Source organism: Anabrus simplex, chromosome 2 (assembly GCF_040414725.1).
Source record: "Anabrus simplex isolate iqAnaSimp1 chromosome 2, ASM4041472v1, whole genome shotgun sequence".
Classification (NCBI taxonomy): domain Eukaryota; kingdom Metazoa; phylum Arthropoda; class Insecta; order Orthoptera; family Tettigoniidae; genus Anabrus; species Anabrus simplex.
Window position 1 is genome coordinate 669,549,107 of NC_090266.1, and position 26,518 is coordinate 669,575,624.

At 38.2% G+C, this 26,518-nt stretch overlaps 1 protein-coding gene across 2 annotated transcripts in view; it reads left to right on the plus strand.

The window, feature by feature from the left end:
• anchor (integral membrane protein GPR155 homolog anchor) overlaps positions 1-26,518 on the plus strand; it is a 267,223-nt gene that overhangs the window by 132,438 nt on the left and 108,267 nt on the right. For both annotated transcript variants that reach the window (XM_067139331.2, XM_067139332.2), the window contains exon 7: positions 23,047-23,130. In XM_067139331.2, coding sequence (XP_066995432.2) covers positions 23,047-23,130 — 84 coding nt within the window. The remainder of the gene's footprint in view (positions 1-23,046; positions 23,131-26,518) is intronic.

The following is a 26,518-nucleotide window of genomic DNA, read 5'->3' on the forward strand; positions in this document are numbered from 1 at the left end:
GCTGGAGATGGGTCACAGCGTAACAGATTATGTGCGAATTCAATGCTGGATAACAACAAATCAATCAATCAATCAATCAATCAATCAATACTGATCTGCATTTAGGGCAGTTGCCCGAGTGGCAGATTCCCTATCTGTTGTTTTCATAGCCTTTTCGTAAATGATTTCAAAGAAAATGGAAATTTATTGAACATCTCCCTTGGTAAGTTATTCCAATCCCTAACTCCCCTTCCTATAAATGAATATTTGCCCCAGTTTGTCCTCTTGAATTCCAACTTTATCTTCATATTGTGATCTTTCCTTCTTTTATAAACGCCACTCAAACTTATTCGTCTACTAATGTCATTCCACGCCATCTCTCCGCTGACAGCTCGGAACATACCACTTAGTCGAGCAGCTCTCCTTCTTTCTCTCAATTCTTCCCAGCCCAAACTTTGCAATATTTTTGTAACGCTACTCTTTTGTCGGAAATCACCCAGAACAAATCAAGCTGCTTTTCTTTGGATTTTTTCCAGTTGTTGAATCAGGTAATCCTGGTGAGGGTCCCATACACTGGAACTATACTCTTGTTGGGGTCTTACCAGAGACTTATTTGCCCTCTCCTTTACATCCTTACTACAACCCCTAAACACCCTCAACCATGTGCAGAGATCTGTACCTTTTATTTACAATCCCATTTATGTGATTACCCCAATGAAGATCTTTCCTTATAAGTGTGAGTAGCCATACCATCAAGGACCACCTCCTCGCATTGAGGTACAGAAGTCCTCATTCCACTTGGATCCCACCGTGTGCACTTAACAAGAAAAGACATTGGCACACGAACACCACCACTAAACTCTCAAAATAGAGAAAAATTGTCTGGACAAATGAGTCATCAAAGTACCAGTTTGTATTTGTTTGCACTTGCCTATGGCAAGGGTGCAAGTCTCCAAGCATTTGAGGCAATGGATTTGTCTTGTCAGCAGGGTATAGTTCAGGTTGGAAGTGGTTGTATCGTCATATGAGGATTATTCACATGGGATGCAATGGATCTGCTGTTACACCTGACAACGTCCCTCACCAACGCATGATACAAAAACCTGCTGTCAAATCATATCCACCAATTTGTTCATCTCCAGCCCACTGCAGGAGTTCTGTACATACGGTAAAACAAATCCACCTTCCAGTCGCTCCTGAATTGTGGCGAATTCATTCAACGAGTCCTTCACAGGCATGAAGACACTTGTCTGGTCCCTAAGGTCACCCGAGCTCATTCTTCTTGAGCAATCAAGGATGCTGTTAAAGGAGATGAGCACGCCGTTGACCCTGCTCCAAACAATTTCTATGTATTACTGGACGCTGTGCAGAGTATGACTTTCCATGCTTCCGGTATGTTGTGGAGTTCCTGCCATGCAACATGGCCATCATCATCAAGGTGAAAGGGAGTGCTACACACAAATAGCCAAGTACAGTAAAACCTCATTAATTCAAAGTCGTTGGGATTCAAAAATCAGACTTCGAATTACGTTATTTAGAATTAACTGCTAACTCATAATTCAGAAATGCCAACCCTTGCCACGTCACAAAATATTCTGAGACCCGTTACTGCATCCAATTAACCCTGATCCACAGTTTAAACCTTTCGAATGCCATGGAAAAAAATTCTACTTCCAAAATGTACCCAACAGTATCCAATAATGCTCTTGGATAACTCACTGACAAACATAACCTCACGCAATGAAAGAAAAAACACATGATTCAGAGACGAGGACAAATTATGCTTGCTCCCCTGTGCAAATGCTTATTATTTTAGATTACTGTACTATTTGCATTTTTTAGATAACTTGTGCTTGCACGGAAAGTGCCCATCGGCCTTAAAACATCATGGCTTTATTGAACTTTCCTGTGATGTGGGCAGAAAGTCTCTCTTTTCTGTGTGCATTGTAACACAGGACAATAACCCCCACCCTTGTACGATATCCCTGTTGGCACTTCTCTTCTTTAAACCATAAGTCCGTTTGGGCTCAGCACTAAAAAGAAACAATGCAGTTTCATCGGCATTGACAATGTTGTTCCGCGCGTAAAAATTGATTATATGAGCCACGCTTTTTCGCCAACTGTCAGCATCGCCAGTGTTCGCGGATTCTGCTTCTCTGCATACTGCCTTCTACATGATATTGTGGTGTTCGTTAAACGCTGAATACAAAATAATTACAATTTTACTTGAACTTTGCAAATATGAAGCGCACTGTAGACACCGAAGTGAGTGAAGATACAGAAAGCTACCCCAGCACGTTCTGGAAGACGCGCTCTGTAATGACATGGATAAATTTTTAATTTAGATAGATAGATAGATAGATAGATAGATAGATAGATAGATAGATAGATATACTTATCATCAACAGGTTATTTTCCCAATTAAAGATGATTTTTTTTTATATAAGGGCAGTTTTGAATTAAAAGTTCGTCGAATTACAACTTGTCCGTATTTCAAATTAAACAATGTAAATAACATGCAAAACCGTACCTCATGTTTTCGGGAACGAGAGCTTCTTCGAATTAGGTGGGATTTTGAATTATTGAGGTTCTACTGTATCTCTAATTCAATTGCTCATCAGTGTATTTCTCCAGTAGGTTATCAGATATAGGAATGGAATTCATGTACTGTCTTCAGTAGGGTTCCCTTCTTTCAGCTTGATGGCATCTGTAATTAATAGATCACTTTATCACACCAGATGCCATGAGGCTACAGAAGCATAATAGCATCATTAAAAACTTTAGATTGTTAGTGTATGACTGTTGGTTTTCTCAAGATGAACCATTGTCAGTAAAAATGACTGTAATGTACTGACTATGATGTTGGCTATGTAATGACCAATAGCATCAGTTATGTCGTCCATTGTAATCCATACTGCGTTGTCACCAATTTCACCACAAATTCTGTGTACTGTCTCAGAGTAAAGTTTTAGTGAAAAGTACTTATGCAGTGTTGACTCGTCAGGGAAAGGAAGTTTGACGTACTTCTCTAATGTTTCACATAACACTGGATGCTGCAATTTGAGTGATGTATCAGCCACAAGAATTGCTTGACAAATATCTTGTGAGAACTGGCAGTTTCCTGGACTTGGTATCACATCTTGCATTTTGGAAAGCAAACGTCATGTCGGCTTCTTTAACAATGCACATTTCATGTGTTTTGCTGTTGCAGTATGTACAAGTAATAAATTTCATTTTATTCCAATAATTTAGCGAGCTATTAAAATAAGTGTAATAAGTATAGCAGACTGAGAGGTACACTCCTTATCACGTTATTGATACCAGGTGGACATTCATCAATGTACAAATCAGTATACCAGTAATGAGAAGCCTTGTATTTTAAAGTAAATGAAACTAATTTAAATAAAATTAAATGGGTTGTGAATACATTTTACAATAATTCATTATTGAGTAGCATATGAAGTTGAACTTGTAATTTCATCAATAAAGAATTTTATGGTTGCAGTATGTTGCATAACCTACGAACGTATGTATGCAATTATGGGTTTCTCACAAATGTTGCAAAATAATAATTTCAACCAATTTTAAAAACACATCCAAACTCTTGCACAAAACGGTTCAGAGTAACACTCTTTACACTTTTAGGATGTATCTTATTCGTTGAAAGGGGAACTGGCAGACCACTGTAATTTCAGATAAAATTTCCTGTTAAGGTACGGTCTACTGGAGAGACAAAGGAGGCTGCAGCCCCTGCTGTCGTTAATGACCGATTTCCTGTCTTGAAGTAGAATACAGAGACAAGGGTGCACTCACAAAGGAGAGAAACCAATTGCTAGAATTCCCAAGGATAGAAAATTTGGGATGTAAACAATTCAGAATTAAAAATACACCACTGAATATTGAAAATGTGTACTTATGAATAAATACACCAGAATATGTATTTCATTATAAAAACAGTTAAGCACATAATTATCCAAGCCTTACAGATTTCATTGGTTTATTATCAGCCATTTAAGCAAGGTGTGTATACAGTGAAACCTCGATTCTCCGTTTTTGGAGGGACCCTGGATAAAAAATGTACAACACGGGAAAACGAAAAATCTGGGAATGAATGAACCATCAGCTGTTTGGCTAAACATCACAAAAATGAAATATTGAACCCTTGTGAGGTCCATAAAGGATACCTACCTTCCTTACCTATCAGCAGTTAGCATGAGATCTGTCTCTTGGGTCATTAACGGGTTCTTCTACACTTGCTGAGGTAAAAGTTGGGTTTCAGAGTCTTAATCTATCTATTTAAATGATAGATCGACTCTACAAAAATTTGTGGTTTATTTAAAAAATATTTTAATGAGGAAAATTCAGAAATCAACATTATACTTCAAACTCATCTTTTCCAGTCAACGCAACACTAATTACAATGCACAGGAGAGGTATAATGGTTTGAGAAGCTTTGACTTAACTGCCTGATGGGCATCCTTACTGGAAACCACTGTCACAAGTTAATAGTGAAGAAAAGAAAGTCTGGAAATCCTTAAATTCGGCTTCCATGTGAGACTACATGTACCATCATAATGATTCGTGATGGTCCAACCCTCGTAACACGAACTCTGGACTCTTGGTATAATTAAGGCAGTCCAGTCGGTATGTGCCACACAGTGATTGTATGGCATGGACCCTTAATTGAATCGATGTGACCTGCGACTATGTTATGGACCGACATCTAACCTTCTAATTTACTTTAAAGTCATTGTGGATGATGACCGGAAAGAAAATGATGCTATAATGGCATATGGCCTTAATCTAAGTCACTGAGGTTGATGACCCCATGACATTCTAAGTTTCTAAGCTGAAGGCTAAACACAATTAAGTTACATCGATTGATGACCAAGGTTTCTACTTTACTAATCCCAACATATTTAATGTTCAGTCAATCAAAGTCAGATAATACAACGACAACAATGCTCACAATACTTTGCGGCAGTAAAATCCATTACATTCGGACGCGTGTCACAATGAAGCGGCTAGCCGAGCCACAGGTGCAACCATATCAGATGGTATCTGTTCAGAGACCAGACTAAGGAATGGTTCATCGAAAGGGGGGTAGCAGCCTTTCGGAAGTTGCAAGGGCGGCAGTCTGGATGATTGACTGATATGGCCTTGTTATAATACTCAACAAGGATTATTACAAGATATTAGAATCATTCCGTATTGACGGTTTTCACTTTACAATGGCGAAAAATGAAAGTATCCTCCTATTCAATACATCATATATTCCGTCATTAGACGGAGTAAACAAGTTCAGACATGTTTCGGCTCGTTTGAGCCATCTTCAGTGAAAAAATTAGGGGGGTTGGAATAATTTACATAATATGAGTTGAAAAAATGCTAAAAAACATAATGAAAGCGCAAATGAAAAAACAAACAAAAGAGAGCCTAGACGGAAACAAAATAGCACAAATATACAATATTTACATCAATATGCAAAAAAAAAAAAAAAAAAAACTTATTGCAACAAAATTCAGTGAAACAGGAGTTAATTTGAAATAATAATTGATACTAAAAAACTGCGTTAACCTAAGAAACAAGGGAATGAGAAAACAAATGATGCAGATGGAAATGAATAATGGTAGCACATGGTGAGGTTGTGGACCTCATAGTTTACAAATTATTAGTTTATAAAAATGACAAAACAGTTTGAAATCGCTGTCAAAATCCTAGTGGAAACCCATCACATCAAAATGGTCAGGAGGAGAGCGGGAGCAAACATTTTGAGAGAAACCAAGCATGAATTAACCTGCAGGCGAAAAGCCTGTGATAAGGAGAAAAAACACCTTAAATTTAAGGCTTCAGAAATAGCAGCATTCTTAATATCTTCTCAATCTAGCGGTCCCTTTCTTCATTATTGTTTCATAATGTTGGCTGGTGTTTTGCCTTATTGTAGAGGGGTCGGAAGGGCCGCATATAAAAAATATGAGAAGCTGTGTTAGGTAGAAGACAGATGCATAGTAAATTGTAGTAATCTAGTGGAAACCGTCAATGAAGTTCTAATCTGTAATGGAAAAAATGAGGTTGTATGAGAAACATGGGTTGATAAGTAAAAAGTGTGGAATGGTTGTGAAGAAAGCTTAAACTTACGGTGTGCAGTAGGTGGTTGTCCTCTCTAGTGGCCTGGCTTTCTCAAAGTAACGGTCTCGTTCGCGTGATCGAGTCTATTGTTGGTTCGGCTGTGTCTGCTAGGATGGAAGGAGCGGAGGGGGAAGGGGAGGTACAGGGCTGGTTTGAGGAAGGGAGGGGTGTTGAGTTGGAGAGATGGAGGTGGGTTTGTTTGGCAAATATAAAGAATGAATGTTTCAAGAGGATGTTAGTTTACTCGCTGACTTCTAAAGCTCGAATGGTGTGGCCTTCTTAAAGTGACGGTCTCGGTCGCGTGATCGAGTCTATTGTTGGTTACTCCGTCTAATGACGGAATATATGATGTATTGAATAGGAGGATACTTTCATTTTTCGCCATTGTAAAGTGAAAACCGTCAATACGGAATGATTCTAATATCTTGTAATGGAAATGCCATCCAGGCAAAGAAGAAAGCCAACCTTTATTGCAATCTCAAAATAAAGGTCGCCAAATTAGGGCAAGACTTACGTTTTTTGAAAAAATGCTTGATTAATGACATAACCCCCAATTTTCTAAAGTTTACCAAGAAAACTCACAGAAATACAGCAAAAACTCGCGCGACTCAACTTAAAACCGATAAAATCTGGATTAAAGAGGAAATCAAATTTCTCCATAAAAAGAAATCTCTCCTGAACCACAAACTATATGAAACTCATTTAGAAGTTTCCACTCTCCTTTGCCCCCTCGAATGGACGTCCTTTCAATTCCACGTCTCCAACAAACTTAACCTCACTTTGTTAAAGAAACAAAACACACTTGACAAGAAATGGAATGCCCTTTCAAAAACAAAAACAATACTTAGCAAACATAACAACTCAAATAACACAAGGTCTAATGATTTTCACCAACCTGTAGTAAACTTAAGTAAAATCATTCTTGATGCCGATGATCTTGATGTGCTGAGCAAGGGACCTAAACATAATTGGGGTAATCCTTCTAACCATGATAATTTAATTTCCACCATAGCTGAATCTGAATTGGCCATTAATAAATTACCAATTAATATACAAGAAGAGGTCCGATATGAAGTCAAACACAAGCTATCTTCCATCCTCAATCAACAACAAACCATTAAACCCAACACAGTGCACATAGCTAAAGTAAACAAACTTAAGAAAAAAGTGAAACAAAACGACTTAATTATAACAAAAGCCGACAAAGGAAATGCTACCGTAATCATGGACAAAAGTGACTATGTTAATAAAGCACACACGTTTTTTACAGACAACAACTTCATAACCTCTAAAAAAGATCCAACTAATAAAATACAAAGAGACCTAAAAACCATCATCAAGAACATTTCATTTCTGTTTAATGACCTTGAAAAATCCAAAATGATTATCATGAATCCGAAACTTCCCACAGCCAAAGCGCTACCCAAGATCCATAAAACAGACATCCCCATAAGACCCATTATCAATTTCAGAAACAGTCCGACCTATGAAGTATCTCGTTTCATTCACAAATTCCTCAAGTCACACTATCGTTTTCAAGCCAACACATCAGTAAAGAACTCCTTAGAATTCTGCAATAAGATCAAACACTTTAATTTATCCAAACACCACACTCTTCATTCTTTTGATATTACTAACATGTACGCTAATGTTCCCGTTAACAGCACCGTACAATTGATCAAAAACAATCTCTCCAAATTCAGCAATTTAAGTATAGGCGAAATAGATGAATTTATTCGAATTCTGGAATTTACTTTGAACAACAATTTCTTCACTTTCAGTAATGTCATTTACCAACAGATAGGTCTTCCCATGGGGTCACCAGCTTCAGGAATCCTTGCAGACATCTACATTGATCATTTAGAACATTCTCACATCATTGGCAAGATCAATGGCATTCAACACTGGACACGCTTTGTAGATGACACCTTTGTTATTTTAGACTCCCACGTTACCAACAGCAACACAGTACTTGGATTTCTCAACTCTATTGACCCACATATAAAATTCACCATAGAGTCAGAAAACAATAAAGCCCTTAATTACCTGGACTTAACCATTATGCACAACAGCAACAACACTTTATCCTTCAATATATACAGGAAACCCACCCACACCATCAATACCATCCATCAGACCTCTGTGCACCCAGACATACATAAAAAAGCAGCTTACAATAGCATGGTCCTCAGAGCATTAACTATCCCTTTATCTCGCAAGAATTTCAAAAAAGAAATTAATACCATCTACAACATTGCACAACACAATGGTTACAATAGAACCTTCATCAGCAGAATCATCAATAGATACAAAAGCAGACCCAAGACTACCCTAGTAAAAGATTCTGCTCCAAAAGAAAAATTTTCCACATTCACTTTCAATAATAGTAGCATTTACCAAATTTCTAATATTTTCAAGAAACACAGCATCAAAATAGCTTACAGAACCTCCCACACCAACTCCAAACTCATTTTCAATCCACACACTGTCAACAATAACAATAGCAACATCAACAACAAATATTTGAACTCCGGAGTTTACAAATTAAAGTGCCAATCCTGCAATTCCAGCTACATAGGTCAAACAGGCCGCAATTTTGTCATAAGATACGCCGAACATCGCAACGCTCTCAAATATAATTGTTTTTCAGCTATGAGCGAACACCATAAAACATCCAGCCACGAATACACTTCAATAGACAAAGACCTGAAGATCTTGCATTATGAGCAAAAAGGCACCTTGCTCAACATTCTCGAGAGCATCCACATCGATTTAGATCAGTTTATGAACCCCACTCACAATTTAAATGAAGTCAGCGAGAAAAAGAACATTCTACTTGAAACATTCATTCCATACATTTGTCAGAATTTCCATAACACAAACAAACCCCACCTCCATCTCCCCGACTCACCACCACTCCCCCCCCCCCCCCTCCTCACACCACCCCTCCCCCTCCGCTCCTTCCAACCTAGCAAACACAGCCAACCAACAATAGACTCGATCACGCGACCGAGACCGTCACTTTAAGAAGGCCACACCATTTGAGTTTTAGAAGTCAGCGAGTAAACTAACATCCTCTTGAAACATTCATTCCTTATATTTGCCAAACAAACCCACCTCCATCTCTCCAACTCAACATCCCCTCCCTTCCTCAAACCAGCCCTGCACCTCCCTTCCCCCTCCGCTCCTTCCAACCTAACAAACACAGCCAACCAACAATAGACTCGATCACGCGACCGAGACCGTCACTTTAAGAAGGCCACACCATTCGAGCTTTAGAAGTCAGCGAGTAAACTAACATCCTCTTGAAACATTCATTCTTTATATTTGCCAAACAAACCCACCTCCATCTCTCCAACTCAACACCCCTCCCTTCCTCAAACCAGCCCTGTACCTCCCCTTCCCCCTCCGCTCCTTCCATCCTAGCAGACACAGCCGAACCAACAATAGACTCGATCACGCGAACGAGACCGTTACTTTGAGAAAGCCAGGCCACTAGAGAGGACAACCACCTACTGCACACCGTAAGTTTAAGCTTTCTTCACAACCATTCCACACTTTTTACTTATCAACCCATGTTTCTCATACAACCTCATTTTTTCCATTACAGATTAGAACTTCATTGACGGTTTCCACTAGATTACTACAATTTACTATGCATCTGTCTTCTACCTAACACAGCTTCTCATATTTTTTATATGCGGCCCTTCCGACCCCTCTACAATAAGGCAAAACACCAGCCAACATTATGAAACAATAATGAAGAAAGGGACCGCTAGATTGAGAAGATATTAAGAATGCTGCTATTTCTGAAGCCTTAAATTTAAGGTGTTTTTTCTCCTTATCACAGGCTTTTCGCCTGCAGGTTAATTCATGCTTGGTTTCTCTCAAAATGTTTGCTCCCGCTCTCCTCCTGACCATTTTGATGTGATGGGTTTCCACTAGGATTTTGACAGCGATTTCAAACTGTTTTGTCGTTTTTATAAACTAATAATTTGTAAACTATGAGGTCCACAACCTCACCATGTGCTACCATTATTCATTTCCATCTGCATCATTTGTTTTCTCATTCCCTTGTTTCTTAGGTTAACGCAGTTTTTTAGTATCAATTATTATTTCAAATTAACTCCTGTTTCACTGAATTTTGTTGCAATAAGTTTTTTTTTTTTTTTTTTTTTTTTTGCATATTGATGTAAATATTGTATATTTGTGCTATTTTGTTTCCGTCTAGGCTCTCTTTTGTTTGTTTTTTCATTTGCGCTTTCATTATGTTTTTTAGCATTTTTTCAACTCATATTATGTAAATTATTCCAACCCCCCTAATTTTTTCACTGAAGATGGCTCAAACGAGCTGAAACATGTCTGAACTTGTTTACTCCGTCTAATGACGGAATATATGATGTATTGAATAGGAGGATACTTTCATTTTTCGCCATTGTAAAGCAACAAGGATTAGCTGTGTTGATACTGCTACACGGCTGAAAGCAGTGGGAAACTACAGCCGTAACTAACCCCCGAGGACATGCAGCTCTCTCTATATGAACGATGTACTGATGATGGCTTCCTCCCGGGTAAAATATTCCGGTGGTAAACTAGTCCCCCATTCGGATCTCCGGGTGGGGACTACATGAGAGGGGGCGATCATCAGGAAGATGGATACTGACATTCTGCGAGTTGGAGCGTGGAATGTTAGAAGTTCAAATCGTTCTGGTAGATTAGAGGATCTGAAAAGGGAGATGGATAGACTAAAGTTAGATGTAGTTGGTGTAAGTGAAGTACGTTGGCAGGAAGAACAGGATTTTTGGTCAGGCAACTACCGAATTATCAACACAAAATCAAACAGGGAAAATGCAGGAGTTGGTTTAATAATGAATAAGAAAATAGGGCAGCGGGTAAGCTACTACGACCAGCATAGTGAAAGAATTATTGACATCAAGATAGACACCAAACCAATGCCCACCACAATAGTGCAGGTCTATATGCCTAATAGTTCAGCGGATGATGAGGAAATCGAAAGAATATATGAACAGATAGAAGATTTAATACAATATGTAAAAGGTGATGAGAATCTAATTATGATGGGAGACTGGAATGCAGTGGTAGGTCAAGGAAGAGAAAGTAATACAGTAGGAGAATTTGGAATGGGACAAAGGAACGAAAGAGGAAGTCGGCTGGTTGAATGCTGCACTGATAATAATTTAGTCCTTGCCAATACTTGGTTCAAACACCACAAACGACGGCTTTATACATGGACGAGACCCGGAGACACTAGAAGGTATGAAATAGACTTCATTATGATTAGGCAGAGATTCAGAAACCAGGTGTTGGATGGCAGAATTTTCCCAGGAGCAGACGTGGACTCTGACCACAACTTGTTAGTCATGAAATGCCATCTGAAGCTGAAGAAATTGAAGAATGGAAAGAATGCAAAAAGATGGGATCTAGACAAGTTGAAAGAAAAGAGTGTGAGAGATTGTTTCAAGGAACATGTTGCAAAAGGACTAAATGAAAAGGCTGAAGGAAACACAATAGAGGAAGAGTGGACAGTCATGAAAAATGAAGTCAGCAGGGCTGCTGAAGAAATGTTGGGAAGGAAGAAAAGATCAACTAAGAATCAGTGGATAACTCAGGAGATACTAGACCTGATTGATGAACGATGAAAATACAAGAATGCTAGAAATGAAGAGGGCAGAAAAGAATACAGGCGATTAAAGAATGGAGTGGATAGAAAGTGCAAGGTAGCTAAGGAAGACTGGCTAAAGGAGAAATGCAAGGATGTCGAAGGTTGTATGGTCCTAATCTAATTTCATGTGGCTATTTCTAGCCGGGTACAGCCCTTGTAAGGCAGACCCTCCGATGAGGGTGGGCGGCATCTGCCATGTGTAGGTAACTGCGTGTTATTGTGGTGGAGGATAGTGTTATGTGTGGTGTGTGAGGTGCAGGGATGTTGGGGACAGCACAAACGCCCGGCCCCCGAGCCAATGAAATTAACCAAGGGAGGTTAAAATCCCCGACCCGGCCGGGAATCGAACCCGGGACCCTCTGAACTGAAGGCCAGTACGCTGACCATTCAGCCAACGAGTTGGACTGTATGGTCCTAGGAAAGGTAGATGCTGCATACAGGAAAAACAAGGAAACCTTTGGAGAAAGGAAATCTAGGTGTATGAATATTAAGAGCTCAGATGGAAAGCCACTTCTAGGGAAAGGAGACAAAGCAGAAAGATGGCAGGAACATATCCAACAGTTGTATCAAGGTGAAGATGTAGATAATTTGGTTCTGGAACAAGAAGAGGCTGTCGATGCTGATGAAATGCAAGACCCAATTTTGAGGTCAGAGTTTGACAGAGCTGTGAGCGACCTGAATAGGAACAAGGCACCTGGAATTGATGACATTCCCTCTGAATTACTGACTGCCTTAGGAGAAACCAGCATGGCAAGATTATTCCATTTAGTGTTGTACCAGGAAAAGTTTTTGGGTAAAGGGCATGAGTAGGACCTCTGGGAGTGGAACTTGGTTTTGGAGCCGATACAGAGTAGGATAGACTCGCAGAGCGAATAATAGATGGTTAAAATTTTTTTTTTCAAAACAATTTATTAATTCTTCACCCTGCAATATGATTATTGGACTCAAATCTGGCATTGAAATTAAAAGTTTGAACGTTATCTTCCTGAATTCTGTTCATGAAAATGGAATAAATATCACTGATTCCAAAGTCTTTCATATGTGAGAATATGAGGTATTGAATTTCCACCTAAAGTCTTTCTAAACCTAAGCACACACTTGTAATTGTAAGTTGATATGAGAAATTAAATTTCTGTTAAAAGTTTTCAGTTTTCAGTGTGTAAACCTTGATATATAGCACACTTGAAAAGCCTAAAGTCTTTCTGTGAGATATGAAAATGAAATTTGAAATTAAATTAATCACTTCTGAGAAATTATGAGAACTTTGAAATATTTGTTCACACGCGGCACTGAAGTTTCCACTGTTCAAAATTAATGAAAAAAATTTTAGTCAGTTTGTTACTACTCACTTACTGAAAGAAATGTTGCTACAAAATGTCGAAGGATGGACATCTGGAATGTTCCGTGGAGAATCAGGATCGGCGATGTTCCCTTAACACACCATGTTGACGTTCCCGATGAGGTGATGACGGCTGGAACTGGATCATGTAGAATTGCAGCTTATTAGGGTGATTTTTCGCACACGAAAAATTCACTTAGTGCGAGTAGTTATCACTGACACTGTCATTGACTGTTGAACACTATTTATGGCGTAATTGAATTTCAAGACGTTAAATGAAGAATCACAGTCCTTCCTGTATGAAATACTATTTGAAGTCGTTACTGAAACGTTCCTAATTACGCAGTTCACACTTGAAAAGGCAAATCATAGTCGATAATCACAGTCTTTGAACACAGTCATTAAGTCACTAAGGATTATTTTCTGCTTATCTTGTTATTATAACGTCATATTACCTCAGAAAAGTTCTTAGTTTTCACTCAAATTACTACTGTAAGTCGTATACTGATGTGGCGTGAATAAAGAAATACAGTTCAATATTCGAAAAGAAATGAGTTCTGGTGATTCTACACATTAGTTTCTGTAGAAGTTCAATATCATTTGAAGTAACCTAAGTCTACACGTAATGACATATTCTGTGAACGTTAAATATTTGATGTTTGCACTTCAATAAGTTCACTCGTATTATATTCTTAAATGACTTTTAGAATTAGGCTGTAGTCGCGACGCGATGTACTAAATACAGTGCGACGTCTTTTATAATTCTGTCGGCGATATAACTTCGTGTTCCGGAAATGCAACGGCAAGTACTTTCACCATGACTGCACGAACATACTGTACGCGGGTCGGTCTCTCCTCTGTCTCACTCACACACATCTGTATACTCGTCCTTGTACTGGCCTGCTTGCTGGCTAGCCTTGACATATATAGATACCAGCGCTGGGAGGGGTAGCATCTCTTGGCCATGTGACCGTGAGTGCGTAATTTCGTTTAGACTTTAAATTATTATAACTTAACAACCATGGGATGAATTAATTCAAAATTCACAGGGATTAACTTTTATGACGTCCGCTACAATTCAGCGTTTGTCCCGTTGAAATTGGTTAAGGCGTTGAAAAGCTGGCAAAAGAAAAATTCTTTTCGAGAAATATCTCTAGGGGAGGTGAGCTTCGAGCGACAGGTGACGTCACTTGACTCCACCTAGTGCACTCGTGGGGTCTGGCACATACTGGAACATTCTTTACATAGATGTTCGTACGTCGGTCGGATCTTTTATGCTGGAATAACATTTCTTTCGATTGATATGGACCAGGACCTGGGCTTTCCTGGTACAGTGTGTAAGATATATGAGACAGGAGAAATCCCATCCGATTTTCTGCAGAATGTTGTTATACCTATCCCCAAGAAAGCCGGTGCTAACAGGTGTGAAAACTATTGCACCATTAGTTTAGTATCTCATGCCTGCAAAATTTTAACACGTATTGTTAACAGAAGCATGGAAAGACAAGTTGAAGCTGAGTTGGGAGATCAATTTGGCTTCAGAAGAAATGTAGGAACACGTGAAGCAATCCTGACTTTACGTCTGCTCTTAGAGGATCGAATCAAGAAGGACAAGCCCACGTACATGGCATTTGTAGATCTAGAAATGGTATTCGATAATGTTGATTGGACCAAGCTATTTAAGATTCTGAAGGTGATTGGGATCAGATACTGAGAACAAAGAATTATCTACAATCTGTATAAAAATCAGTCTGCAGTGATAAGAAATCGAGGGCTTTGAAAAAGAAGCAGCAATCCAGAAAGGAGTGAGGCAAGGCTGCAGTTTGTCCCCCCACCTCTTCAATGTTTACATAGGACAGGCAGTAAAGGAAATCAAAGAGGAATTTGGAAAGGGAATCACAACCCAAGGAGAGGAAATCACAACCTTGAGATTTGCCGATGATATTGTTATTTTATCTGAGACTGCAAAAGATCTCGAAAAGCTGCTGAATGGTATGGACAAAGTCTTGGGTAAGGAGTACAAGATGAAAATAAATAAGTCCAAAACAAAAGTAATGGAGTGCAGTCGAATGAAGGCAGGTGATGCAGGAAATATTAAATTAGGAAATGAAGTCTTAATGGAAGTAGATGCAAATTGTTACTTGGGTAGTAAAATAACTAATGATGGCAGAAGTAAGGAGGACATAAAATGCTGATAAAGCACAAGCAAGGAAGAGCTTTCTTAAGAAAAGAAATTTGCTCACTTCAAACATTGATATTGGAATTAGAAAGATGTTTTTGAAGACTTTCATGTGGAGCGTAGCAATGTATGGAAGTGAAAACTGGATGATAACTAGCTTAGAAAGAAGGAGAATAGAAGCTTTTGAAATGTAGTGTTACAGAAGAATGCTGAAGGTGAGATGAATAGATCGAATCACAAATGAAGAGATACTGAATCAAATTGGCGAGGGGAGATCGATTTGGCTAAATTTTATGAGAAGAAGAGATAGAATGATAGGACACATCTAAAGACACCCAGGACTTGTTCAGTTGGTTTTTGAAGGAATTGTAGGTGATAAGAACGGTAGGGGTAGACCAAGGTATGAATATGACAAGCAGATTAGAGCAGATGTAGGATGCAATAGTTACGTAGAAATGAAAAGTTTAGCACAGGATAGGGTGGCATGGAGGGCCTGCATCAAACCAGTCTATGGACTGATGACTCAGACACAACACACATGTCCCCTTAAGTGTTACATTAATAATTGAACTTTCCCAGCAAAATAAACTAAGATTTCCAGAATACATCTTCAAGTTAATCACTTGGCTTTAAGTTATTTCACAAATACGGTTTCCACTGAGTTTAATAATTTAATAAATTGAAATGATTTTATAAATCCAAATTCACAACAAATTCCATCTCCACTGACGAATGGTTTCTTTAACATGGCCCTACTAAAATTTATTAACAAGTCCCTACAGAATTTATTTATGTCTTATTTATAATGTTTATCGTCGCTTCATATCGTGCAGCTGGAAAAAATTTACATATCATTTATTTCCAGTATTATATCTTGTTTCATGACATCACACCATAAGTTTAATCTAACATTAGCAATTATTAACACTTGGATAACCCTAATTATTAAGTACCAAAATCTGCATAAGTAACTCGACGTAAAATGTAAGCCAAATACTATGTCACATCCCATGACATTTAAATAAGGCTTTGTGCATCCCTCAAAAATATTTTGATAACTACCACCAACACTCTATTTTGGACACCCTGAAAATGGTAAACTTCGCTCATTATAGTCTAACTTCTGCGGTTTCAAATATATGTTCAGATCTTGGTTAAACAACTGAATATCATAGAATGCTATCTAATAACATACACGTTACACATGGATGAAAATTTCAACTAGTTTCTTGCAAAATTACGAACTCCATTCTAAGGAACGTGGTCTGATTTTCTAACACGTCGGGAGACCACAAAAGATACCGTTATCTCCCCCAACGGCGACCTCTCCGATCAGTTGTCTACCCTCCGCTGCCATAGCTTTGACTGAAAACATCTGTTATATTCACACTTAACTGGTCTCAAAAGAATGAAATCTCTGATCTCGGTGATAAAGTTACAAATACGACAATCCTGGCCCAAACAGATTTTGCACAGAGATTTACTTTAAGATGTCATTCATAAAGTATACACGTCACAAACTTACACTTCTGTGGATTCCCTCACGATTTCCATATGAGACTACATTATACAAATAACTTCCTCAGGTTCACGCAGAATCTCCCGGCATAATTACAGGCTTCCAACCACCTGATTCACAAAAATTTGACCTCAACTCACATCTAACAAGACTTAAAACTCTTGCCTCAAACACGACAAATCTCAATGACAAAAGGAATGGAATAATAATCCTTAGAATCCACAATGCATAACTACACACAATAATCTAATAATTAAACATCTTTGCATAACATGACCTCGTATTTCTGAACTGGATTTCACAAAAATGACTGACAAACTCTACTGTTATTTATTGTCAGTCAGACACAGTTTAAACGGACATAGAAATAGCAGTCCCTTCGTGACAGACATCTACCGACCTACATTGCTCAACACGACAGCGCGCCTACACCCAATTGAAAACGGGTAACCACGGATTTCTGGCACCACTTCCATCATAATTCAAACAGAAAATTTTTACGTCAGATTTCAAAAAATCTTAACTTGACACCACAAATACAGGAAATAAGCTCACGAAATGACGATTTATTTTAGACGTTATATCGCTTCATAACCCTCAAATTGACTATTTACAACACATACACGGCACTCGTAATAATTTATAAATATTATCCAAGCATGAACAAAAACAAATGACCTTTCTTCATATTTTCTGACAGTTCACGAAACAAATGGGTTACCAAACTGCGTCATGAATACCCATTACAAAATATAAGTATGACATCATAAAACAGATGCACAGGCGGTGATAGTGGCATTTCACCTACCTTAACTGCATGTCAGCTTCCATCGTATTAGTTCACCAGCAACCTTCCAGTTTTATTTTATTTAGCCATTTCAACACTTCTGGCTTCACATTTTATTTTATTCATATTTCTTTCCTGAAATAAAGGCACCAAAAAAAAAAAAAGAAATACACTTCACTCGATATTTTTGCAGACCGCACACAAATACTGTCGACCTCACATGGATATCTTCTTTTTTTTCAACACAATATTATTTGAATTTCACTAATACTACTTTGTCATATAGATGGCCGTCTTTACAAATGATGAACACTCTAATACACAAAAATTATCTCCACTTGGAGACAATACCCCAGCCACATCGGCCAAAATCTAAGTTTCTGCTGGACTTAGTTTATTACTCGCCGATCAATTTACTCAACAGTATGACCTTCTCTCACGAGCTCCAATGATTCAAATGCAGGGTGGTTTCAAGATGGCGCATCCCTTTATTTATAGTTTCCATCCCCTCTCTTAGGCAATTTTTTCTTGCCGCCAAGAAATTTTGCGTACATTTTCCGACCTTGTGGAAATGTACTTAAAGCAGTTTTTACTGTAACCAAGTACTTGCTAAATTGCTAGTGACATTGTTCATGAACATTTAAAAATATCTCGTACCAAATTGACTGGTTAAATGACCTCATTTGATTACTAAAGACCAATTGTCTCACAGATAATTACAGGACACTCATTACCTTATGTTCACTGCTAATTCCTTTTAATAAATATATTTATTTAACCAGCACTTTATTCTGTATCCATCCACCCTCGACACGTGTGAGTGACGTCACATCTCATAGCATGAGAAAGAAAGTGGCAACCTTCTTGCCTCGTCCTGCCTCTGTGAGATAAATATATATTCGAGCTTCTCATTATGATTAACATGGGGCCTCATGTGGTAACTTTAAAACTCAAATTTCTTGGGACACAAAGGTCATGGGTTCAATATGTATACTTATAATGTTACAAACACCCCTGAACCAAACCAAACTACAGTCCCAATGGCCTTCCGCCTACCAAGCGACCGCTATTCGGTCCGAAGGCCTGCAGATTACGAGGTGATGCATGTTCAGTATAACGAATCCTCTCGACCGTTATTCCTGGCTCTCTAGACCGGGGTCACCATCTCACCATCTCACCATTAAATAGCTCCTCAATTAAAGGTAATCATGGAATGAGTGAAACTGGAACCAGCCGTCATATCCAGGTAAACATGCCTGACCTGGCTGGGAATCGAACCCGGGCCCTCCGGGTGAGAGGCAGGCAAGTTAGACAGTGGGGCTGGCTTCAAACATTAATTACCGCTGCGCAACTTGAAAATCTCAAAACTTTACATTCACTTTTACCAGGAAAACTTCTTCAGTTTCTTCTGAAAACTTTCAGTTCAGCAATTTTGATCAGCCAAACTCTTCGAAAAATCTAACACCTGTAACGTCAAGCCATATAACAATCGACCACAAGTAGTTTTTAAATCTCTAATCTAATGAAATAAAGCACATTAGATACAAAAGCGCCCAACATGATGGCAAAATTCCTTTTTTTTAAATCTTCCAATGTAATTTAGTCACCGGTATTCTGCTCATTGTCAGTTTATGGAAATCTTGTACTGCATAAATTAGGCCTACACAAATACAGTAGAGACAATACACAACACTTCAGGATTAAGCCTTGTTAAAATGGGAGACAAATCGCAAGTGACGCTCCTAGTGGACTGCTGTGAAAGGGCTTGATCTTTCATTTTTGCACTACTTTTTTAGCTTTAGCATCCTTGCCTGAACTTTCATGGCTAGATTTGTCTTTTTTCTCATTTAAAAGCATCGTATCAACACAATAAAACACTTGTCAACAAAAAAATCGGCACATTCCTTACACACATGATTCAATGAATTTACATTTAAGAGCTGGACAATTTTCCTTTTAACTTGAAGCCTACTAACAGAAAGAAAATCCATAAATTTAGCCTCAAAAACATTCAGACTTTCCCTATAAGCAATACTTGCTATAATGCCATTACATTAGGCTAAAGCAAATTTGCATCATCATATTTTTCAACAAATAATGTACATTTCTTAAATCACCCATATTTTCTTCAGTGCTTGACAACGCATTACGGCCTTCCAGGTGGGGTAACTTGGAACACATCCAGCCACACACATATGCATATGTATTTTCCTGAAATAAATAAAACCCACAGATCACACCTACAACAACACATTGGTATTGAAGGTTAATTGCTGCACTATACAATAAAATAAGCTTATTATATTTTAAGCCAGTTAAAATGTGGGTCGTGCAGGTCAGAAGTTTTGGATGTACTATAAAAATCTCTTTGTAACTGGAAGAATATATATATATATATATATATATATATATGTATTGTTTCTACTGTGTTTGGCCTACATCGACTTTTAAAGGTTATGTTGAACTCTAGAATATGGTTTCGAATGTAAGTATTCGATCAAATACAGTAGAGACAATACGCGACACTCTACGACACTGTGCGAGATATCGAGGGACAGCGATTAGAGCTCTGTCTAGCGGAGGGACCTGAGAGTTTCTGATTCTGTCATAAGAGCACGTGTATTTGTTTGTGAAGTTTTTGGGGTTATTTATGCGTTTGCATTAAGTAGACATAAGTAAATAGTAGCATGTGTCATTCCTTCATATCTCCTGTCAATATGAGTGGAAAGATATGTGCTGCGTTTGGCTGCAATAACTATGAAGTGGAGAAGGATCCACGGTCTTTCTTCCGTTTCCCTCGTGACAAGAAAATGTAAGTAAATACTGTGTTTGGATATATAATCTTCCAGTTACAAAGATATTTTTATAGAAGGCCTACTTCCTAAACTTCTGACCTGCGCGAAGCATATTTTAACTGGCTTGTCAGGCACTGAAGAAAATATGGGTGATTTAAGAAATGTGATGATGATGCAAATTTGCTTTACCCTAATGTAATGGCAAGTATTGCTTTTAGGGGAATTTTGAATGTTTTTGCAGCTAAATTTATAGATTTTCTTTCTGTTAGTAGGCTTCAAGTTAAAAGGAAAATTGTCCAGCTCTTAAATGTAAATTCATTGAATCATGTGTATAAGGAATGTGCCGATATTTTTATTGACAAGTGTCCTAATGTGATGTACCATGCTTTTAAATGAGAAAGAAAGACAAATCTAGCCGTGAAAGTTCAGGCAGGTATGCTAAAGCTAAAAAAGTAATGCATAAATGAAATAAGCCCTTTCACAGCAGTCCATTTCTTAACTTGATTATATGTCTAATTTCAGTCTTTAAATAATAACCTGTTAAATAATTCTTCATTTTTATATCCAGAATTGCTTTAGCAACTTTGAAGTTAATATTTTAGCAACACTTTCTTTCTAGACGTAATTTATTTATCCATTTCCATTTATACGTTTCCATTGATATTTGAATTTAGCGCGAATTTTCAGGTCATGCCACTAGGAGCACCACTTGCGAATTGTCTCCCATTTTAACAAGGCTAAATCCGGAAGTGTCGCGTATTGTCTCTACTGTATTTGATTTGATCCTCAAGTTCTCGAATGCATTATATTCAGTTCTGCCCATCACTAATCACAATCAAATTTGAAAGAGAAAAGATATCATTAACAATTCCAAAATTACGGTTATTCGCGACCTTGACTCCGCTGGAAAAGCACAAGTCGGTACCGTACGACTGCGAAATGATACAAAGTTTTTATTCTGAATGTAACATGCACAAAATAACCGACTGCAGTTTTTATAACATTTTAGCACAAAAACATGAAATTCCCAGTCTTATATTGGGACCAAAACAGTAATAGGCAATCCGAAAACGTCCCATGACTTTATGTACTGTATGTAAGGTTCTGTTCTCGATAACATAATCGTATACGATAAAACTAAAATACGAAATTTGAGTTACTTAAGAAGGAGCAGTTTCGATTCCTGCCTGAAGGCCTAGTGACTCTACAGTACCCTGAGGGAAGTGCCAAAAACCAGTTTGGTGATACACTCGAAAAAAGTAAAAAAAAAATAAACATGTAACTCTGGACATAATGTAGACGTTTGGCAAGTACGAACATTTGACAAAACTCGTTCCGTCTTTATGTAGAGCCGAAAAAATGCGCTCTGTCTCCTTCCAATTGTTGTGGACACACTCTGCTTTATGATTTCCGAGGATTCTCTAAACAATACCACCCGAATGCGATGCTTAGATGGTCCCTTATGCAAGTTCACTGCCGATCGCTTTTCCAGTAGGCCTACGGTACAGTAGGCTACTTCCTCAAATTACCGCAGTGACGGGACTTTAACACTGAGATCCGTCAGTATGCTGTAGCTGCCTGTTCGTGAGATACAGTTTCTTGAAAAACGCGTGATCGAGGATTTAGCATTGATGGGACTGAAATTTCTGGACGGTTGATCCGGGAAGTCGTTTCTTCGAGGAATGGATAATGCAGGATTTTTACAGCGTGATTTAATTAGGCTGCTCACGGGACCATATAATTTGAACGAATAATACGGGAAAACGCATTTTTTGGGAGCGTATAATCGAGGTTCTACTGTATAAGATACTATAATTGTGATTTGGTTTTATGAGATATTGTAAGCAATAGAATTTGATCATCTGTTAAATAATATTCTTCTTATACTTTTATTATTTCATCTCATTGACATGAAAGTTTAACAAGAAATGGCCAAGAAACTTAAAGAAATTAAATTAAAGAAAGGTACACCTTTTATGGGAAATTGTAGTGAAGTCATTTTCATTGTTAATTAAATCTTTTTTTTTTCCCTTCATATGTCTAGGAATAATGGACTTGAGTTACTGTGGACAGCACATTTGATTTGTTTCAATCATTACTGATCTGCATTTTGGGCAGTCACCCAGGTGGCAGATTCCCTATCTGTTGTTTCCTTAGAATTTTCTTAATTGTCTTATAAGTTATACTTTGTGGTACCCAGTACCTAGAAATAATGAGTAGGTCTTGATCTGGATAAAACAGGACAGTACAGTTTAAACAAATAATTATTTATATGAAGAAGACTATGAATCATTGATGAATGAATATGAGTTGTAGAGGAATATTTTTGCCAAGATTTCATAGATTTATTTTCAGTCATTTAGGGAAGGTATGTATATAGGATACTGTACTTATGATTTAGTTTTATGGAATTTTATCTTTTATCAAATGATATTCCTCTTCTTCTCTTGAATGAATGGTAAATTGTTTCATTCTTGGTTGCTATTGTTTGATACTATGTGACATCTGCTAGTGTGTTAACTGTGAAACATGGATATTATCACAATATAATATTCATTGCATTTCTGTCATAAAACACTCATAGATTTGTTTCAGGATATGTTCAACTGAATGTCAACTCATCTCTTTGTTCTCAGGTTTGGTTGCTGTGCATGTTTTTCTGTAGCAAGAGTTTCAAGAGAATTCCTCATAGAGCAACATTTTGTTTGATTATATCTCAGGTATTTATTTTTTTTAACACTGAGAATTTTTTTATTAATGTGTGATTTCTACTTCTTTATTTTATCTTCTCGCACATTTGTAAGCAAGCATAGTAAGTTACACTCCACAATTGGGCTACAAAACTAAATTTTTTTGGAGATCAGGACATTTAATCCCAGGTTGGGAATGGCTATCCATAGTGTGGTTTACCTTAAGATTTTCCACACATTCTCCTGTAAGATACTGGGATAGTATCTTATTTCAAGCATTGGGGCCATATCCTAATGCTAGTTGTTATGTTTTGGCGGGGTAGATAAATGAACGCAACAACTGGTACCATTAAACTTCAAAAAATTTATTTCTAAGTACATAAACACTAACACGGTCGCTTCGCATGAAGCCTCGCGACACCAAGCAAATTTGACTCTCATTTTTGCATGTCGCGGCGCGGAAAATAACATGAAATATCATACATGTTGCTGCTCATTTGCCCATTGGGTGATTTAAGAGTATTGTAGAGTGAAGTACGATATCGTTAACGAAGACGACGAGCGTAATGGTGTAGTTGAAATAAAATTAAACTTGTCATGTCAGAAAGTATCGGCATAGCAGACCACGGACATATTATTTCACGTCTTTATTTGTCGTGAGCAGGAAATTAATAAACATATATCGATGGTAAATAATTATGAATTGCACATGTACGATGAAAACAAATCTAATATGGGTAAATCCTCTAACATAATTCGAACATACACTACACCATCAAAAGCCTCCGTGGCTCAGGCGGCAGCGCGTTGGCTTCTCGCCGCTTGGTTCCGTGGTTCAAATCCCGGTCACTCCACGTGAGATTTGTTTTTCTCCCAGTACTCCAGTTTTCCCTGTCATCTTCCATTCTAGCAACACTCTCCAACATCATTGCATTTTATCTGTCAGTCATTCATCATTGCCCCAGAGGAGTGCATCAAGCCTCGACAACCGGTAAAATTCCTATCCTCGCCGCAGGATGGGGGCTTCATTCATTCCATTCCTGACCCGGTCACTGACTGGAAAACAGGTTGTAGGTTATCATTATAATTCAAGGACCACATTAAGTCTTGTTGCATTATTATTATTATTATTATTATTATTAGTAGTAGTAGTAGTAGTAGTAGTAGTAGTAGTAGTAGTAGTAGTAGTAGTAGCAGCAGCAGCAGCAGCAGCAGTGGTATACACAAAAGCCCCTTTTCGCGACAGCCCTCATAGGCATTGGCCTACCAAGTGACCTCTGCCCAGCTCGAAGGCCAGTAGATTACGAGGTGACATGTGTTCAGCAGGACGAATCCTCTCGACCGTTATTCTTGGCTTTCTAGACCCGGCCTCTACCACAACGTGATCACGAAACCTGAGATACAGGTAAAAAGCCCCGACCTGGCCGGAATCGATCCCGGGGCCTCCCTAGACTGCGGAGGCGGCTATTATGACGCACAATGTTTGGTAAAAAAAATTGTTTTAAAATCATACTCTAAGCACTCGCTTCTTTGTTTTCTGTTTTATGCACCAGGCCAGGGGTATTAATCGATTACAATTTAAAAATGTAACTCGTCCGAGAATCGAACCCGGGACCGCCGGGTGGCAGGCGCACGCGTTGCCTCCTATACTGCGGAACTGAACACGTTGAAGGCAATATTGGCGATTGTGTAAAATTATACTGTCAGATTATTATTACCACTACAATTAGCGTCGTCATTATCATCATCGTCGCCAAAATAGACCTACAACATTAACACTAACGATGATAAAATCTCGGAACAATATTTTGTTTGCTGGCTAATAATCATCTTGTATTCATCGTATCACGTGTTTCCAAGGGAGGAACGTGGAACTATCGTGTCGGTTCCAGAGGTAGCAGTGTCGACTCTTCGCGACTCCGTTCGCAGCCCATCCCTAGACTTATCTACATTTTCTACGCGGTTTGCAAGCAATTCAAATTATGACAGCAAAAGACATTCTGCCAGACGGGCAGACATTCAAAGAACTCCCACAAAGATATCTCACACGAACAAAAATCCATAACAAAACGTAAATAAATTGAAATTAAGAATGCATACGCACATTATTTATTTGAACTTTACATTCATGGTAATCAATTTTGAAAATGCGTACTTTACAACTGCCAATTGAAGCATGGTCACAGAAGGTTAAAAACAAATACTTTAACTGATACAACTACGGAAAATGTAGAAAATTAAGGGTAATAGTGAGTACTTCCTTTTCTTTTACAACCTCTGCTTTGCTACCAAATATAACCTGGATTAATTTTCGCGGCCAAAAAGATGCATAAAATGTGAACGTCGAAGTAATAATAATAAAAGATAATCATCACCATCATCCCAATACCAGCAATACGGTATTAACGGTATCGCGCAAGTTATCAAAACACAACGGAAGCAAGGATAAGGTTGGCTACATACATTAAAAATAAAATCGTAAATAACATAAAAGATGCGGATTAGGATACTTAAAAACTTAAGGTTCTAAATGACAACTACATACAGGAAAAATGTGGAAAGCGGACTTGGACCCTATGAGGCTGTAAGATTGTAGGATGTTGTAAGGAAAAGAACGTACTCGCCCATACCCTTCGTATAAAATCTAATTAGAGAAACCAAGAAAAGAAAAAAACGTATAGAAAGCAGATCGTGAAAAAGGAACAGAAATACAACTGCAACTTGAATCTCGAACCATTAACCAGATAGGATATAACAGACAATCTTCTGGATGGTCCATCATAGGACGACTACAAACTTTTCCCATAATTTCTTTATACAGAGCTACTGGAGGCAACCTGACGGAAAATTAACCCATTACATCATTAAGGTTAAAATAAATTTTAAAACAGGAAAACCTCCAAACAAAAGGTGGCCTCGTTTGACACAAAGGCATAAATGAAGTTGCCCAAACTAAGATCCGAGGTGATTTCCTGGCAGGATAAGAACATTTACATTTCGCAAAATTTAAGAAGAAAGGCCGAAATACAGGAAAGTTAAATTTAGAAAGAAGAAAAAAAAATATTAAGATAATTAAACGTGCTTACCTTAGGGTAGGTTGGCCCTGTAGGTCCGGACCGCGCGCACCGCGCGTTCGACCCCTTCAAAGATCGAAAACGAAAAAGCCACAAGAAAACGGAAGCACACGCGTACCTCACCTCATACCGGAAATCGTTCGATATCAAACCGCCAATCGGAAAACACCTCCATGTAAAACCAATTACAACACTTCTAAATACAACCAATTACAAAAACCCTGACCTTATATGGGCATCAAGCAAACGACAAGCCACGAAGAAATTGCTGACGCAATAATTGAACCATCAGTTTCTTACACGTGTCGGTATAGGGAGTTCATTTTTAAACCGGACCAAAATTT